Source organism: Myodes glareolus, chromosome 7, assembly GCF_982192425.1.
Source record: "Myodes glareolus chromosome 7, mMyoGla1.1, whole genome shotgun sequence".
In the NCBI taxonomy this organism is placed as follows: Eukaryota; Metazoa; Chordata; class Mammalia; order Rodentia; family Cricetidae; genus Myodes; species Myodes glareolus.
Window position 1 is genome coordinate 95,896,565 of NC_142032.1, and position 18,954 is coordinate 95,915,518.

Consider the following 18,954-nt stretch of genomic DNA (forward strand, 5'->3'; position numbering starts at 1 on the left):
ATGTTTCTGCCTTCGAAGACACTGCGAGGATCAGACAAAATGACAGTGTTAGTGGGTTAGCACAGTGCTTGTCAACTGTTAGTCTAGGCTTCCTCTAGATGAAGAATGAGGTTTCCTTGAGCTCAGGAGTTGGGGAGGGTGTGATGAGAGACCTAAGGGATACTGCTCTTGAAAAAGGAAAAGGAAAAGAAAAAAGTCACAGTATAGCTATCCCAGTGTGCTTAATAAAAAGATGGATAACTGTCAGGAACCCCTCTGTGCCGGGTACTGTTCAGCATCTTGACCACTTTCTTTCATCCTCTGTGTACTATGAGAGACACTGCTCAGACACTTCATGTGTCAATCCATTTTTAGTTTCCCTTTCCTAGGTAGGTACTGGATTCTTTTTCTAGTTCCTTAAGTCTGTAGTTTATAATTGCAACTTTATTATAAAGAATTTTCAAATTAAAATTTTACTTGGTATAATCCACAAGACCAACCATTTATAGAGCTCAGTGAAGTTCTACACGGTTAGAACAGCCATTCTGAAGCTGCAGAGCTAGCTGAACATGGCATTTTACACTTTTAGTATCAAATGTATCTTCACTCATTATCCACCACCAAAAAGGAAAAATCCATGGCAGAGCTATAAACAGAGGAACAATAACTTTCTACCTGAAGTTATTGAAGAGAGAATATGGACCCTGAAGTCCATATTCTCTCTCTCTCTCTCTCTCTCTCTCTCTCTCTCTCTCTCTCTCTCTCTCTCTCTCTTTTGTGGGATGTCTTGTAGCCCTGTCTGGCCTTAGATGTGATCAGTGACTGGTTCTGACCCTTCCTCCTCCACCTCCATCACTCTTGCCTGTGTGCATTTTTCGCTCAAATTATTTTAAGTTCTTTTGACTCTCATTTTACTTTGCCTGATTGTTCTGTTCTCTCTCTAGCTCCATCTTTCCACATCTATGCTCCTACTCTGTACTCTGGACACTGTATTTTGATTTTTAAAAATTAATCCCCTTTAAACCCCATTAGTTATTGTCTTATCTGATTTTATTGTTCTGTAATTGTCTTTGAGCATTTTTAATTTTTGGTTTTGTGATTTTATTTGATAAAATCTGCTTTTATAATTCTTAGCTCTTGGGCCAGCAAGAATGTTCAGGGTATAAAAAGCTCTGACCACCAAACTTGATAACCAAGGTTGATCACCAGTATCCAGGAAAGAACTTATTCTGGTAAGTGGTTTCTTGACTCCATTATGTGCAAAGTGGTACTAAGTGCACACACACACATGCACACACTCACATACAGACAGACACACTTGCATGCTTGGGCTTTTATACACACACACACACACACACACACACACACACACACACGAAAATATATACTAGTTCTCTATATTTTGGTGATAAGTATATCTGCTCCCTGTAACTTTTTAAAAAATACCCTTCACACATCCTTTGCTTTTCTCTTTCTTTTCATCATCTAGTGTTCAAATTACCTCAATGTGCAATCTCTTTGGGTCACCTTCCACCTTTTCTCTTGACTTTTCTCTGTGGTGTTTGTTTCCTGTCAGCAGAAATAACTCGGGATATACAGAAACACTCCCACTGCATTGAGCCAGGCAGGTTTCACAATTTCAGTCTGTATTTCACTAAGCATTCAGATGACATGCGTGCACTTTGAAGCTTGAAACTTGCCACTCTATAGTACAGATTACATCTTCAGGCTGAAGATGAGGTTTTTCCCCTCCTCTACTCTCCTGCTGTTGGAACACTGGAGCTCATGAAGCAAAAGGCCTCATTCAGGCATTTCTGAAGCTAAGTAGAGTTGAGCGATCTGTGTTCATCCACACCCACATTCTCTCTTCTGTCAAAACATGCCCAGGGAAAGCTTTGTTACCATCTTCCCATGCAGTTCTTCCTTCTGGAACAAGAGGATCATGGCTTTTGTTCTTCACGGCGTGGCACTGTAGTGGTTTAGCATGCGTGAGATGTAGGAATAGAAGCCTCTGCTGGCATACACACAGGGACTTCCCAGACCTGAGGATTAAGCTGACACAAGATGGATTTCAGGAGTAAGAAGAAGGAAATAGGAAACACAGCCAGTCACTTACACACTGGTTTGGACTGGCGATGGTGAGTTCTGAAGAAGTAAATGGGTTATGTGAAATCTTCCAGAATGAGTGGTTTTAGGAAGATGCATGTGGACTCCTCACAGTATCAGTGTCTCCTGCTCGAGAACAGGGATGCTGCTTCCTTCCCACGAGGACTCTGTCTCCTGATCTGAGGGTCAACAGAAAGGTCAGAGTGACCCTGTGTCTGCTGTCTTTCCAGTATCTTTATCACAATATTCTAATATGAGAACAGCTCATTTTAACCCTTTGGCAAGTTGCCTAGACCAATAGTAAGACATCTGTGTTTGTGTCACACCCAGGAGGTTTGAATGTGGTAGATTGTTGTGGGAACTCATTCTGCCAATAGCCTTGGTTTACCAGCCTTAGCGTGTGGCATCTTGTCTGTGGTGACAGTTTTTTAGGGAAGAGAGAGGTCGCATGCTCTTCTGGGTGGTGAAGACCATGTCAGGTGATGTGATGCAGTGTGTTGTTGGTTAAATGGAAGGATTCCTTACCTGGCTTTGTCTTGTACTGTATTGGTGAGTCTGTTCCCCTATTGCACTTCTTAGTAAATTTTATTTCTATCTCTATCTATTTATCTACCTATGTATCTAAATATATAAAAAAGGGGGAATGCCCCACAACAGGTCTAGAAATGCCTTCAGGGTATGTGATGCTGATGACAGAGGGACAACTCTTTGAGAACTTATATTGGAGACCAAGGATCTTGTTCTGGTCTCAGTTGGCCATGATGTATCCCTTCTTACCTCCCTCCACTCACTCTCTTTGATCTCACTGCATCTCTTCCACATTGTAAATTATGCCCTGGTTTTAAAATATGAAGTTTAAATTCTAGTTTCTCATTCAGTTTTTTGACATTTCCAGGGGGACAGATATCTCTCTTTCTCTTTCTTTTCCCTCTCCCCCTCTCTTTTTTATTTGTTGTATTTTTTTTAAGATGGGTTTTCATTGTGAAGCCCAGGCTGACCGAGGACTTGGGATCCCTCTGACTCTAGAATGCTGGAATTATAGTTGGGTTCTTCCCTGCCCTTTTCATTAACAACATACACACTTCATTTTCTGTCTCACAAACCTTGTTTTTATTTACCACAAAAATTATAGCAGGAAATGCATTAACAACATACAAACCACTTCTCAAAAGTCTCTCTACTATTATTTCTACTGCCATTCCTAGGAATGTTCTTCAAAGCTCATTCATAAATTTACCCTCTGACATTTCCTAGGTTATGAAAACACTGGTATGTGTACATGTTTATTGTTTTTTAAAAATAAAATTAGAGTAAGTGTTCACATTCTATTCTTAGCTTTTTGCTTTTTCTCCTACGACTTTAGTTTTTCTTTCCTGAGTTTTCACTTGGTACAGTTTTCATAGACTAGTTCTCCCATACAGTTTCTAAAATTTTGGAATGTACAGATGTTAAACATCACATACCACACAGTAAATATTTATGTATTTGTATGTAGGTAGGTTATAGAATGGCTTCAAAGGGTTGCGAGGTCATAGCAGAGGTCAAGAGGTCTCAGCAGTAGATAGAAAAGTTAAGTAGAGACTGTGTTGATAAGAGAAAGACCAGAACAGCTGCAGATAGGAAGTGGCAGAGATCATGAGTGTCACAGGCTTAAGAGAGGAGTTATGGAGTTGAGTTCAGCTACAGAGGGATTAGGGGAAGATCAGAATAAGGAAGAATGGGTGGATGAGTGGATAATGGGTCCATAGGAGCAAACAGGAAGATGGGCATACAGGAGTTGAATAGATTCTTGCCCCAGCACAAGCTTGGCTGAACAAACCCCTGGGACAGTTGGGAGTTCTCTGTCAGTGGGTCCTATCAGTTGACAGGTTAGAAGGGGCCATCTCCATCACAGTTTAACTGTCCATCTCCTTATGGGGTCCAGGTGAGGAAATTACACCCATTTCTTGATCTTTTATCTCTGATATCTATTAGGACTGGTTTCCTTATATAATCTTAATATACTTGTGGAGTTCTACAATATCAATTCCCTGAGATAAATTTATAGATTGGCATCTGTTTTCCTTCCAGGAATGTCATTTATCAGTCTATGCTGTGTGGCTGGTACTGGACAGATGGTTCCATTTGCATATGAAACCAGGTGAATAGTCATGCTCCATCCTCAAAATGGAGTCAAATACTGATTGTAAAATGGAATCTTGATCAGAATTCATAGGGATAAAGGTCTCCAAAGGTAGTGTAGGAGGATCTTCTGTCTATGTTGTACTTTTATCGGTCAAATAAAGAAACTGCCTTGGTCTTTTGATAGGACTGCAGCTTAGATAGGTGGAGTAAACCGAACAGAATGCTGGGAGAAAGAAAACAGAGTCAGGCAGACGCTATGGCTCTCCTCTCCGAGACAGATGTAGGTTAGACTCATCCTGGTAAGCTACAGTCTCGTGGTGACATACAGATTACTATAAATGGATTAATTAAAATGTGAGAGTTAGCCAAGAAGAGGCTAGACATAATGGGACAGACAGTGCTTAAATGAATACAGTTTCCATGTAATTATTTTGGGTGTAAAGCTAGACGGGAGCTGGGTAGCGGGAAGAGGCCTGCTGCTCCTTTTACAACACATTTGCAAGGTGGAGTCTGGGAATTCATTCTTTTATACAATATGGAGCAACTTAGAACAGATTAGTTTGTTCTCAACAGATACTCCTGGGGTAGGAATGATGGAAGTCTGTGTTTGGATACTTTCTGTCCCTAAGGTATGTAACTAATGTATGCTTGGACATGTCATCCCACTATAGTTATTGATGTAGAAGTGTGTGTGTGCCCTTGCAGGATGAAAACCTCCATTACACTTGACACAGATCAGAGAAACGTCATCTCTGAGTGTTATCCACAGTCTCCTTGATGTAGAAAGGAAAGGTTTGCTTGGAAAGAAAACTCCTCCCTAAATTCAGAGATGCAAAGTAGAGAAGGAGAACCTTGGTATACAGCCCTTGAATTCTGGTAAGGACCCACTTACAGGCTTTGCAACTCCTCCCTGCTCTCCTGGTGGAGAAGTGAATGATCTTCCACTGTTTTAGGCAGTATGGACTGAGTCCTGAATGCCTGGTTTATATATGCCCTATGAGATTTATAATGGTATTTTCCTTTTACAGAGAAAGTGACAGAAGCAGAGAAGTTCAGCTCAAAGTTAGTCAACTCAGTCAAGAATTTATGCCTGAGATCAACTGCAATGGTATTTTTTTCATAAAGCATTTCGGTGATTCCATTATCTTCTAGAATGGGTGAAAGTTCTGGTTGTGGGGAAATGCAGGCTTCCTACCCAGAGTCTTAAATCCACTTGCCTTGCTTCCCACCATTGTATAGACTATGCATTCTATTCAACCAAATCCCCCCTCTCTCTAGGCCATGCTTTCATCCACCCCTCCCTTCTTCCATGTTTTGCAGTATTCTTTCAGCCTCTGATTATCAGTTCCTATTGGGAGATGTCATGGTGAAGTCAAATCTCCCATCGAAGAGTTGCTTGTTCCCCGTGGACATTCGAAGAGTAAGCGCTAAGCATGTTCTCTTGAGATTTTTCACCCGAGAGGCCAAGTTACAGTCTCCTGAGTCACAATATCAAATATGAGAAGATCTGGGTGCAGTGATTCCAAGTTCTTCAAGGAGCGATTCACCAAGGCCCATGACTCCATGCTGTGTAATGTTATAAATCAGCACTGAGTCACTAAATCATATTCTGAGGGACTTTCGATCCGTGTTAAAAGTACTGATAACGAAGTGTGAAATTTTAGAGAAGTAAGAGACACAGCCTCTGTGTGTGTTGTGTGCCTGTTAGAGGATTTCCTTCACAATTCTTATCCCTGATGGCTGAAGATGCTGTGGAAGACAGATACCGCTGCACTCAGGCGTCGTTGGTGCGGCCGAGTAATTTGGATTAAGAGGCATTTTGGTTTGATGCCTACTAATTTTTTCTTGTTTCTCATTTGAGAGGAGAGAAGATGATGATTTCAGGATTAGTGCTTCACATACATTAACCATCAAATCCTAGAAGGTTCTGTCTCGTGTAGTAGGTCAGTGAGTCCAACTCTTACCTTTCTTCATGTACAAGGTGAAGCTTAAAGAAGAGATCCTGCCTAATACTACCTGTTAGAGTTGTTCAGAACAATGTAAGAGGGTTTTAGTAATTGAGAAAGCATTTATGGCCAGTTTGTCTTAACCCTCATGACAGCTCTTTTGCTTTTGCCTTTTAAATAGTGTGTTTTTCATTTTCTCATAGCAATTTCACACATGTATGAAGAACAGTCTCATGTCAGTACTTGCGTACAGTGTGTGATGATCACATCAGAACAATTGGTGTTTATGTCATCTCAGACATTTATCATTCCTTTTAGCTGGGACATTCCCAATCTTTACAAGCTATATTAGCTATACTGAAATGCACAATGAATTGTCCACTCTAGCCATACTATCGTGCTAGTAAAGACAGTTTTATTCTGTTGTACATTGCTAGTTTGTTCAATAAAAGTTTAAAAAAATAAAACGATATTTTTAAAAAATTCATAACCAATCATTTTATATATTTAGAACTGAGTATACATGAATTTTGGATTTCTCAGAGACTATATTACCTGTTGTAGGAGGTGTGTGTGTGTGTGTGTGTGTGTGTATGTGTGTGAGTGCTTATATGAATGTGGAGGCCAGTTTCAAAGTTGTGTTCCTCAGGAGCTTGGTTTTTGATACAAGGCCTTACACTGAGTCTTGGAGCTTGCTGATTAGAATCTTTTGGTTCACCAGCAAGTTTCTAGGAACTTCTTATCTCTTCTTGCTCAGAATAGGGATTAGAAGTGTACACCACAAGTCACACTTTAGTGATTGAACTTCAGGTCTTCAGGCTTGCAGAGCAAGCACATGGCCAATGGAGCTATCACCTCAGCTATCACCCCACTCCAATTTTAGGAGTTTTTTTTTCTGACAGTCCAAATATGCACAAGTATTTGATTTTGATACAGGCAATTGACTTGAATCTATGACCACAGGCCAACTCAAGAATAAACAATGTTTTTTCTACTCTTTACCAATGTCCTACAGATCTGCTCTAAAGGTCATGTTATACATCTTCAGATGGCTGTGTCTCTCTGTAATCCTGGCTACCTCATCTCCCTTGGTCAACTTCCTGTGTGTTTCAGAATATCACAAAGAGAGCAGAAGGCTCCATTCCAACCCTGTGGCACCATTCCAGGACCTTCTGAGTTGAGCACATCAATCTTCATCCTTTTGTTTTTTTCCCTCTCACCCTCGTGGTCCTTCTACCATGACAACCTGTGGTTATTGTTGCTATCTCTTCTTGACATCTATACACAAAGGGGTTCTCTCATTTAATTTCCCAAGCCATATCTTATTACATCTCAGTCCCCCCCCACTGTTATGACTGGCTTCCCCTTTCTTTTAGATACCCTTTTCATAAAGATAGAGCCTATATTTTCCTAATTTCTCTTATTCTAGAAATATTGTTGTAATATTTCTTATGATCCAGGGACTGTTGCAGGCATTGTGCATATATGCGAGAAGCCAACAAAAATCTTCAGTCTCCAGTTGTACTTCTGTATGTGGTAGGATTTTTATATAGAAAATACTATGTCAGTTGGCAATAGAAGGAAACGTAGGGGTAGAGATAAAAGAGAAAGCCCTGGTATGTGCCAGAGATATCTTTTGTGTGCCATACATGTAAAGACTCAAGTCTGTTTTATGCAATGCCTTTAACTCTCAGTTTTAGAAGCTAACAGAACAGCAGTGGCTGTACAATGCCCGGCAAAAGGCATCTACTTGATGAGGGCTTGCTGAGTTAGTACTTAATGATTTCATGAACTTTCTGATGTAGAAGAAGTCAGGGAGAGGGGCAAGAGAGAAGGGGGAGTAGAGAGTGGGAACTTTTTGACAAAAGTTTCATAATGACCCTCAGATGGACTTTTCCTTTGGTTATCAAGGTCACAAGGAGGTACCCTAGTATCTAGTCCTAAAAAAAAAAACAAAAACACTCTTAGATAAATTCCAAGAGAGGTGACCATTTCCATTCTAGGCTGGAACTACTAAGCTCTAAACTCATTAAAGCATGTTGTTGTCACCTAATATAGATAAATTTAGTACACAAACATTCTAAGAGTTTATATGAAATGCTAACCATTGTCTGTCAAACTACCCTAATTTCAAATGCAGTGGGTATTTCAAACAAGTGTGCAGAACACTGGTATAACTGAATGATTAATTTATCTTTTCTACATGTTATCTTCCATGTTTTAAAATTTTATATTTAATGCAGTTAAGTAAAACATATATCTCTAACAATAAGATGAGATCAGAAATAGAGTTTTTGTATTATTTGTATTGTATAAATTATTTGTATTTATTTTAGGAATATGATTTAATTCAAAGTGTAGGGCGTATAGCCTTCAAAAGAATTTGACAGCATTTTATTATTTAAAGACTAAATTTCTAAGTCAAAATCTTTATTTTCCCCTTTTATGTATAAAAGATTTATAATCTTAGTGTTTAGTCATTCTAGAATTGAAATGGATAATTGTGTGAGAAGAAGATGGACTTTTCCTGTGGCTCTCTGGCAAAATTCCTCTGGTGAATGGAAGCTGGGGCCGGAACTGTGATTCTGAACCAGCCCAGGGCTCTACTCCAGCCATGAGAGGGAGGAATGACAGCTCTGTGACTGAGTTCATCCTCTTGGGATTTTCCAACTACCCTGAGCTTCAGCAGCAGATGTTTGGGGCTTTCTTGGTTATTTATCTGGTGACTCTGATAGGAAATGCCCTCATTATGTCTGTCATCTTCCTGGACCAGAGCCTGCACATCCCCATGTACCTGTTCCTGCAGAACTTGTCAGCAGTGGAAACCGGATTCAGCACAGCCGTCATGCCTGAAATGCTGGTGGTCCTGACCACCGAGAAAGCCACCATTTCCTTTGGGGGCTGTTTTGCACAGATGTATTTCATTCTTCTCTTTGGTGGGACTGAGTGTTTTCTCCTGGGGGCAATGGCTTATGACCGATTTGCTGCAATCTGCCATCCTCTGTCCTACCCGGTCATTATGAACAAAGGAGTTTTTATGAAGTTAGTGATGTGCTCATGGCTGTCAGGAACCATGATGACCAGTCTGCAGACCACATGGGTGTTTAGTTTCCCCTTCTGTGGCTCCAATGAGATCAATCACATCTCCTGTGAAACTCCAGCAGTGCTGGAGCTTGCATGCGCTGACATTTTTTTCTTTGAAATTTATGCCTTCACAGGCACCATTTTGATCATTTTGACTCCCTTCCTGTTGATTCTCTTGTCTTACATCCGAATTCTCTTTGCCATTCTGAAGATGCCATCCTCGACAGGGAGGCAGAAGGCCTTTTCCACGTGTGCCTCTCATCTCACGTCTGTCACCCTCTTCTACGGCACAGCCTGCATGACCTATTTGCAGCCCAAATCCAGGTACTCACCAGACACCAAGAAACTGATGTCATTGGCTTACTCTCTGCTCACCCCTCTACTGAATCCACTCATCTACAGCCTGAGGAACAAGGAGATGAAAAGGGCCGTGGTGAAATTATGGGAAAGAAAAGTGGTTTTCAACACAACCTGATTTGCTGAGGAGTCATGTGACATTCAGATATACTGTAATTGACTGTGTATAAATTAAGACCAAGAAAACACCAAATTTCTCAGTGAGAATATGTTTAATTCTTTCTTAAATACCTCTTTATTTTTTATGCTTTTAAATCTTTTAAATTTTGTTTTTATACAATATTTTATAATCTAATCTGAAAATTTAATATAAATTTTTTAATTCTTTATTTCTAAAACTTTTTTAACATTTTAAAATTCCTTGAATTTATTTTAAAATTGTTCATATCATATTTTAAAACATAATCAAGTATTCCCTCTCTTTTAACCCTATAGTCTATTGTTTTTAAGATGTATATGTTTATTGATTTATTTCTGTACTGTTGATAGATACAGGTCATTGTAGAACGTTGCCATTAAGACAATACTTCAATAAACACGTAGTTCTGAATGTTCTTCTGCTTTGTGATCTATTAATTCTACGGCAGATTCCTGAAATGACAGCCGCCGGGATGAGACCTGCTGTGGTTATATATTTTAACCATCATTGTGAGGTGGCCCACCCGACACATGGAAATTCATGGCAGAAAAAGCTCTAGAGCTCAAGGCTAGCTTGTTTTCATAAGTTCAAGGGTAGCCTGAAGTTCATAGTGAAACTCTCTCTCTGCGTTGTGCTTTTGGTTGAATATGTAAGCGCTCAGCTTCCTGTTATCCTGATTGGCGCTCGCTGCCGTGCTTGCTTGCCATGATGGACTCATCCCTCTGGATCTATAAGCGCAGATAAATTCTTCTATAATTTGCCTTGGTCATTGTGTTTTAGCATAGCCACAGGAAAATATCGAACATAGAAGTTGGCACCAGAGAGTGGCGTGCTATGAAGTACCTGACCATATTGCTGTTTGACGGAAGGTAGACGACTTTGAACTTTGGGCTAGAAAAGTGGTTGAATTCTGCTGCAAGCAGAGCTTAAAGGGCCATTTCCTGCAAGCAACAACTTAGCTTCCCCTACTGTGGCCACAGGGAAATTAACCATCTCTTCTGTGAGACTCCCCCAGTGCTGGAGCTTGCATGTGCAGACACGTTCCTGTTTGAAGTCTATGCCTTCACGGGCACCATTTTGATTGTCATGGTCCCCTGTTGATACTCTTGTCTTATACTCGAATTCTCTTCGTCATCCTGAGGATGCCATCCACCACAGGGAGGCAGAAGGCCTTTTCCATGTGTGCCTCTCATCTCACGTCTGTCACCCTCTTCTATGGCACGGCCAGTATAACTTACCTACAGCCCAAATCCAGGTACTCACCGGACACCAAGAAACTGATGTCATTGGCTTACACCCTGCTCACCCCTCTGCTGAATCCACAGCCTGAGGAACAAGGAGATGAAAAGGGCTGTGGTGAAATTATGGCAAAGAAAAGTTGCCGAGGTTTTACACACCATGTGAGTGTCTGAGGTTTTACACCGTCTGAGTTGCTGTGGTTTTACACACCATCTGAGTTGCAGAGAGGCCATGTGCTATTTGGAAATCACCAACAGAAACTCTACTTTAGATTAGCAAATCATGGAAAAGGGATTTTTCTCTCCATACTTTAGTCATTTGTTTTCAAGAAATACCTACTTTTTTTTTTTTTGGCTCAGTAGATTTCAAAAGGAAGGAAAGAATTAACAGCAACTATATGTGACGATTTCCTGTGATATTTTGGTAAAGAATCTGACCACTTTCTTAAAAAACTTGCCCGAGGCTAAATTATAAAATAATGGATTACTAATAAAGACAGTATAAACATTGAATCTCTAATATGATTGTTATTGATAACAATGAACAAGTGTGGCAGAAAGAAATACAAAAATGTACATCTTGGAAAGAAAAATAACACTAGGAAACTTAATGTTACAGCCAAGATGTGTGTTGGAAGACAAGTTGAAAAGGTTAAGATTAGTGCCATTAGGCTGAGGCTTTCTGTGCGCTGGAATAAAAGGGAGGGCGCCCTCTGGGCAAGACCTCATCTGACTAAGCTAATTTGTGAAAAACAGCCCAAGGGGTCTTCTGCTCCAAGGAAGCAAAAACAAACAAAAGCTTAAGCTAATGTGGTTCAAAGACTAGGGTCCCTCTAGGCTCAGAGAGAACTTGATAGTGTTATCCACGTGGTGCTGGCTTTAGAGGCATGAAGGATGAGGGTCCATCTAGGCTCACGGAGAACTGCGTGGAGGATTCAGGAGTGAAGCAGTTGAGAATTATTCTTCCATAATTTCCAAGAGCTACTGATGCCACGCAGCATGTGTCAGGGGAGTCCCTGCATGAAAGCCCTGAGAAGCCCTTGTGTGAAGCTATGAAAATAAAACCTGGGCTGCAGTGCGGATTCCAAGATGCTGGAGATGCCAGAGTCAGAATAAAGAGAATGGTACCAGTTCAAGAGAGAGATGTCTGTGTCAGCAGCAAAGCTGGGCTGTTGAGTCATCTAAGCCCCTTGATATTCAAAGGACATGGAGCGATAGGAGCTGTTTTCCTTGCTTGTGTTAAGTAAAAATAATAAGAAAAGGGCAGGTCCACTGGTGCAAGCAATCCATTTAGGCCAAATCAAACCACATCAAAATGCCCATCATTTTATTAAGAATGATGCTCTCGGGTGGCTGAGGGCATGGCGGGGAGACTGGACAACAGGGAGCCCATGCATACCTGAAATCCATGTTTCTCCTCTGGAAGCTCACTGAAATACCCTGTGGGAGTGGTCCTGGAATGATGGGATTTGGAGTCCAGAGCAATGCAACTCCCAGGTCACGTTGGCTGGGATGGATGCCAGGGGCTGAGGGCTATGTTCCCAATTTAACAGCTTGGTTCAGCTCTTTAGTGAGGTATTTCTTACTACACTCCATTCTTCTCTTTTGAAATGGAAATGTATATTCTGTGTAATTTTAAGTTGTAAGTTTGTGACATGCATTTTGATTTTGAAGGAGTTACAACTAAGATATTGCCTTGGGTCTTAGAAGAGACTTTAGACTTTTAAACAATGCTGAGGCTGTGAGAGACTATGGGGATTTATGAATTTGAACTAAATTCATTTTGCATTATAATATAGGGTCCCCAGGGAGTGGAGTGTGGTGGTTTAAATGAGAGTTGCTCCCCCTAGTTTCCACTGCTTGAATCCTTCACCCAGTTTGGTGGCCTTGTTTGGAGGGAGTTCAGGAGATGTGGACTTGCTGAGGAGATGTGTCACTGGGAGCAAGTTTTGAGATTAAAAAGCTCCTGACCACCACATCCAGTTCACCATCTTTGCTTTGTGCTTATGGCTGAGGATGTGAATGCTCAGCTCCCTGCTCCTGCCAGTACGTCAGCCTTGCTCGCCATGCTTCCCTACCACGACAGACTCATCCCTCAACAACTGTAATCTCAAACAAGCTTTCTCCAGAACAAGACAAAACACAAGGGCAGAGCATGACGCTTAAATATAGAAAACGTGTTGGCATGCTCGAAGTCCTGGGTTTAATACCCAGCATCACAAAGCACTCAAGAAACAAATACACCGCGTGGTTTCAGAACAGCTGCTGTTCTTTGTAGGTTACTACAGTGTCCTGGGCCTTGGCGAGTCATGTGTCTAGACTGTTTCAGGGCATCAACAGGGTGATTTTTATTTCTAGAGAGATGATTTGTTTAGTCAAAAAGGTTGGGAAAAAAAAGCATTTTCTTGGGAAGGCGCAGAGTACTGCTGCTTCACGGATCCACACAAATAATTTTCCTCAGTGGAACACAATTCCAGATTACCATTCCTGAAATTCCCTAACTATTCTGTTGTTCCAGGAGCTGAGTTTACATCCCATTGGGATTAAATCCTCATGACCTGCAGGATTCTAAATATCCCGGCTCCAAACCCCATTTCAGGCTCATTTCCACCGCCTGTTCTCAGCAGCACCTGTGCTAGTCAGAATCTCCAGGAAGCAGATGCAGAGGGGCAATGAGGTTTGGAAACACCTCGGATGAAATAGTGTCAAGGGGCACTAGACAGGAGGAGCCCTATGAGGGTCAAGTAGGCCTGGCTCAGACGTCTGTTGTGTAAGAAGGTCTAAAGGCCTCCCTGGCCACAAGTTCCGTAGAGTGGTGACCCACTCCTGGTTCTAGACTTTTCATTTAGTGACCTTTGACCTCTGGGAGTGCCTTCTGTCACTCTGGCAGGGAGTCTACCGTGTGTAAATGCCCTGACTTTTTATGTTTATGGGCACAGACTTTTTATTTTTCCTGAGACAGGCTCTCTCTGTAGCTTTGGAGCCTATCATGGCTGACCTCGAACTCACAGAGATCCAGCCTGTCTCTGCCTCCTGAGTGCACGGATTAAAGGTGTGTGCCACCACTGCCCAGCTGGGCACAGACTTTCATAGTATTTTCTCAACTCCCTTGTCAGGTATTGATGTGGAGAAGAAATATTATTTTTTTTAACCATTAAATTAAGTCTTTAACAATTGCCAAAATAAAAATAGAATGATTTTTATTAACAAGCTTACTTAGGAAACATTAAGATATGTAGGAATGAGAAAACAAATTAAGACACTCTGCCTCTAATATAAGACATCAACAACTAATAAGTTAGTCTTAGAGAATGTAGAATTATATAAAAGTAATATAAGTCAAAGCTTTGTTTCTAACATAGTTATATAATTTGTTTAAGTATTTAATTTAAATAAAATTCTTTAAATACGTTAACCCTGCTTTTGTAAGCCTGCTTGCTGAAGCCTCTTCCTCTCTCCTGAAGAAGCAAACGCCTGCTCCTCTCCCTTGAGAAGTGACCAGCACTGGTAACTGCTCAGTAAGAGCATTCTATGGGCTAAAGGTAAAACCTGTCCCAACCGGAAGCTACAGTTATTGTTCTTTAAAAAAGATATGATGGGATGCCCTGAGCGGCCTGCGAGCCAGGCAGAAGCTGCTGCCAGAGCAATGCAGGTTCCCCAGGCAAGCGGCAGAGTCAGGCGGCTGGATGCGGTGGACGGCAGAGTAAATGGGACATAAGGCTATACATAAAGCTAAACATTTATTACTTAAAGAAGAGGGAGACATTTATTACTTAAAAAGAGGGAGACAGAGAGACATGGAGACAGACATAGAGAGAGAGACAGACACACGTGTACACACACCAAGAGACAAAAACAAGAGAGGGGAAGGGAGGTCAGAAGTGGCTGGGGAGTGGGCGTGGTTAGTCCTTAAAGGCACCGCAAAGGAATAACAACAGTCATTGCTTATCTCCAATGCAAATTCCTAGGCAGGACAGAACTATCATTTTAGGATGATCACATTGATAAGTGTAGCTCAAATTCTAATTGGTCTTAAATAATAAAAACCCATAGTCAGATAATAGGCGGTAAAAGCTGGAAGATCAGAGAAGCAAAGCAGCCAGTCACAAGCTCTCACCTCTACAAAATCCTCAGACCCAATGGGGTATCCTGTCTCTACAAGTCCTCAGACTGAATGCCTGACCTCCTGTCTCCTCCCCACTTATATTCCTCTCTCCTCTGCCCAACCATATCCCTTCCTGTCTCCACTTTTCTAGTGATTGGATTAAAAGCATGTGACTCCCAAATATAGGAACCTGGCTCAGTTTCTCTTTTAGACCGCCTTAATCTTGTGTAGCCCAGGTGGCCTTGAACTCACGGAGATCCATCTGCCTCCTCCTACGTGCTGGGATTAAAAGTGTGTGCTGCCAATGCCTGGCCTCTACAGCTAATTAGTGTCTTAGTTCCACACTCTGATCTTCTGGCCAGCTTTATTTGTTGAATCACAAATAAAATATTAGTACAGATAAGATTATTACAATGCTGCCCACCCTACAGAAGCTATGAGATACTCATAGTCCTAGCCTTATCCCTTAAGCATTAGCTAGGGCCCTGCTATACACTGATAGAGTTCTGTGGTTTCTCTGAGTGCCTGGTTGAATTCCTTGTTTGTCTGAATGTCTCATAATAGCATTTCCTAAGCCCCTGGGCATCCTATGTGGGAGCGTTTTTATTCTTTCTTCCTTTATGCTTGTTTTCCTATCTTCATAGAAGACATATCTGCAAAACATTCAGAGATCATCCCTGTACAATGATTTTTTTTGTTGTTTATAATGCTCACTATCTTTCATTCCAAGCAAATGGTAGCTGGTCTTCAACTCAGCAGCCAAGGGGATGTTAAATGAAAACTGACAATGTCCTAAATAGCAAGAAGAGATCTCACTAGTTGTATCACTTGTATTCAGAAGAGGTTGGCTGGGTAGCTTTGCCACATTTCCTGTGAATTGAAACACTCCATCTTGGAGTTTCCTTTATTCATTAATAAAGGAAACTTATAAGGCCCAGAAAGTCAAAGACTCACCAGTCTCAGGAAGTTACAAGATTCATAAGACTCCTCCCTATAAGGTTCACATACACAGGAGCACTTGCTGATGGAGACTCTCTGACCTGTTAGCTGCTTGTAAACCACTGTCTAGGATTTCAGTTTTCATTGTTGTTTCCCATTCTGCTGCATCTGCCTTTGAGTCATATCTGTTCCTGTAATAACCCCTTACCAGTAAGAAACCTTAAGAAACCCACTGATTTACTAAGTTGGACTTTGGTAGAATTGTTATCTTGGCGAATTGTCAGTTCCCTGCCTATGGTGAGCAGAAATTCCTTCATGTCTCACCAAGAAAAGTTAACGCAACATGGATACAGAGCCTTGGATGAAGGGTTTGGTTTTTTTGGTTTGTCAAGGTCTGATTCTAAACTCTGGTACCTGTTAAATATAAAGCTAAATGTTAAACATTAGAGCTGTTGCTCTGGAAAGGAAGCTAACACATAACTCCCCATAGAAATGAGATTTATTGGAATACATAGGCCTCAGGGCCAGGACTAGGGACTGGGGGTTTGGAGTGGGAGACGTGCACTAGACAGCATTGGACTCTATGGAGACAAACATGATGGGATCTTAATAGGAAAGAGAGGCTTAAGCTTTAGAATCTTGAAAGAAACTGCATTAAGAGTGAAAATAAGCTATAGATAGATAGATGGATGATAGGTAGTTAAACTAATCTGGCCTCTTCAGAAAGAAGCCTTCGGCACACTTCCCAAAGCATCCCTTACCCCTGCCTCAAGGAGTCTCTAGACCAGTGGTTCTCAACCTGTGGTCATAACCTCTTTGGGGTTGGGGTCAAACGATCCTTTCACAAGGGTTGCATATCAAATATCCTATGTATCAGATATTTATATTACAATTCACAGCAGTAGCAAAATTATAGTTATGAAGTAGTAACAAAAATAACTCTATGGCTATTGGTCACCACAATGTGAAAAGCTGTATTAAAGGGTCACAGCATTGGGAAGGTTGAGAGCCGTTGTTCTAGACCAATCTTCAGAACAAAGAAAACGCCTGCCTTGTATAATGTTTTAGGGGTGGTGAGAAATTTCTCAACATGTGATTTAGTTAAACACAGCTTCTATGAAAAGAACCTTGAGAAGCCAGGAGCAATACAGCAAGAGCTGTCAAGTCACACTACAGACTGCGCCTTAACTCTGTCCCAGAGAGAGCTGCAGCAGGGTTAGACATGAAACAGGCCATGGGATAGAATCTAGATAAACAGGCCCATATTGTGACAGTAACAAAATAACTTAGGTTGCTACACAGCACCTTTCAGAACTACTGCTAGATAATATTTTGGTCTTGATATTGTTGCTGTTTTCTTTTTATCCACCATATTACATGTGTTCAATTTATGCACCTCTTCATTGAAATTTAATATATACACATAGAAAGGGCATAAATCGTTCTGCATCTTGATGACTTCTCACAGATTGCTTATATGTGGCAAACATCATCAATGACGTGGTGACACAGTTTATAGTGGGATGAGACAGACACTTGTAAGACATGTTGGTGAAGGAAATGAAAATTCGTGTGTGGCAACACATGCCATCCTGAGGCATGCTACTGCTGCATGCCTGGGCATGTCGTCCTGTTCGAGTGAGTGATTCAGGAGGGTACTTGGATTGAGTTCTGAGAGGGAAAATATTTTCCTTGAGGTTGTGTGGTATAATTCCTGTTGAATACCGATTATATAGAATATGGGGCTTACTTTTATTTCATAGAGAAATCAAAGGAAGCGTTGTTCAGTGAGGTTCTCAAAGCCAAGTCAGCTGGTCTTTGCTTCTGACTCTAGCCTCTTTATACATGAGATCAACTATAAGGATTTTTTTTTTCTCAAATTTTGCATTTGCATTTTGGAAAATGTAGAAATTCTTGAGTCAGGGTAGCCTATGTTTTCTACTGCACAGGCTTAGACCTATTTGCTTTAAAGTTGTTTCCCGTCATTTCATAGACTGTACACTGCCTAATGAAATTCTCTACACCACGTTCTCATCCCATACATCTCACTCCTGCCTACAATGTTCGTTCTGCCTCTGTTTTGATTTCTATAGGGAGATGTTGCGGTGAAGTCTCTTGGGTAAAAGAGGCTTGGCCCCAGTGGACACAGGGAGGAGTGTTGCTCTGAGCTTCTTCCCCCACACTCGCTCACCTGAGGGACCAAGTTCAAGGCTGTTTAGTTATCCCAGAGAAGAAGAATATCCACAGGCTGCGACTTTAAGTTCTTTACAGAGAGAATAACGAAGGCACATAATTGTCACGTAACTTGACAAAATCAGCGCCTTAAGCCATACTTATTAACAGGTGGCTTTGGGGCATGGGGATTACTGAGACGGAGCCACAAGGCAAGGAAGAGCAGCCTCTTCCTGTGCTGTGCTGTATGCTTTTTCTTCAAAGCTTTTCTCACTGGCTAAGGACACCTTCTGTTAGAGACACCTCCTTGCCCAGTGGTCATTAGGCACAGCCAAATCATTTGACTTTTTAGGTTTGTGTTTGATAATTTCATTTGCTTTCTTTTTCAGAGAGAAGAACAGACAGAACTTCAGAAACCAATACTCTGGTGCACTAACCAAAGCTTAGAATTTCTTATCAGGACACTTGGCTGCAGGGTCCAGAGCTTACCATTTTCAGTTGGAGGCCAAAGCCTACAGAATGAGGTGCCCACTGTAGCACTATTGTCTGAGTTATCGAAGACGTTAGCGTCTTTAACTTATTGAAAGAACAGTTGTTCAGTTGTTCTTTACCGCTCATGGTAATATTTTCATTTTCGTTTAGAGTTTAAATATATATGTATATGCATATTCTTTCTTCATGTATAGTAACACATAATAATTACATATATTTATGAGCTATAGTGCTACATCTCAATTTATTTATAAAGTATGCATGGTCAGATAA

General features: G+C 41.1%; 1 protein-coding gene across 1 annotated transcript; it reads left to right on the forward strand.

Moving 5' to 3' along the window:
• The first annotated feature begins 3,804 nt into the window (after positions 1-3,804).
• LOC125417179 (olfactory receptor 10A6-like) lies at positions 3,805-10,128 on the forward strand. Its single transcript, XM_085692871.2, has 4 exons — positions 3,805-4,225; positions 4,915-5,085; positions 5,238-5,317; positions 5,530-10,128. Exon 4 carries the CDS (start codon positions 8,770-8,772, stop codon positions 9,712-9,714), a length of 945 nt encoding a protein of 314 aa, XP_085548997.2. The 5' UTR covers positions 3,805-4,225; positions 4,915-5,085; positions 5,238-5,317; positions 5,530-8,769; the 3' UTR covers positions 9,715-10,128.
• The last annotated feature ends 8,826 nt before the right edge of the window (positions 10,129-18,954 follow it).

What these genes read in the sequence shown, in the direction of transcription:
- LOC125417179 (XM_085692871.2), top strand. Translation starts at nt 8,770, where the DNA reads ATGAGAGGGAGGAATGACAGCTCTGTGACTGAGTTCATCCTCTTGGGA.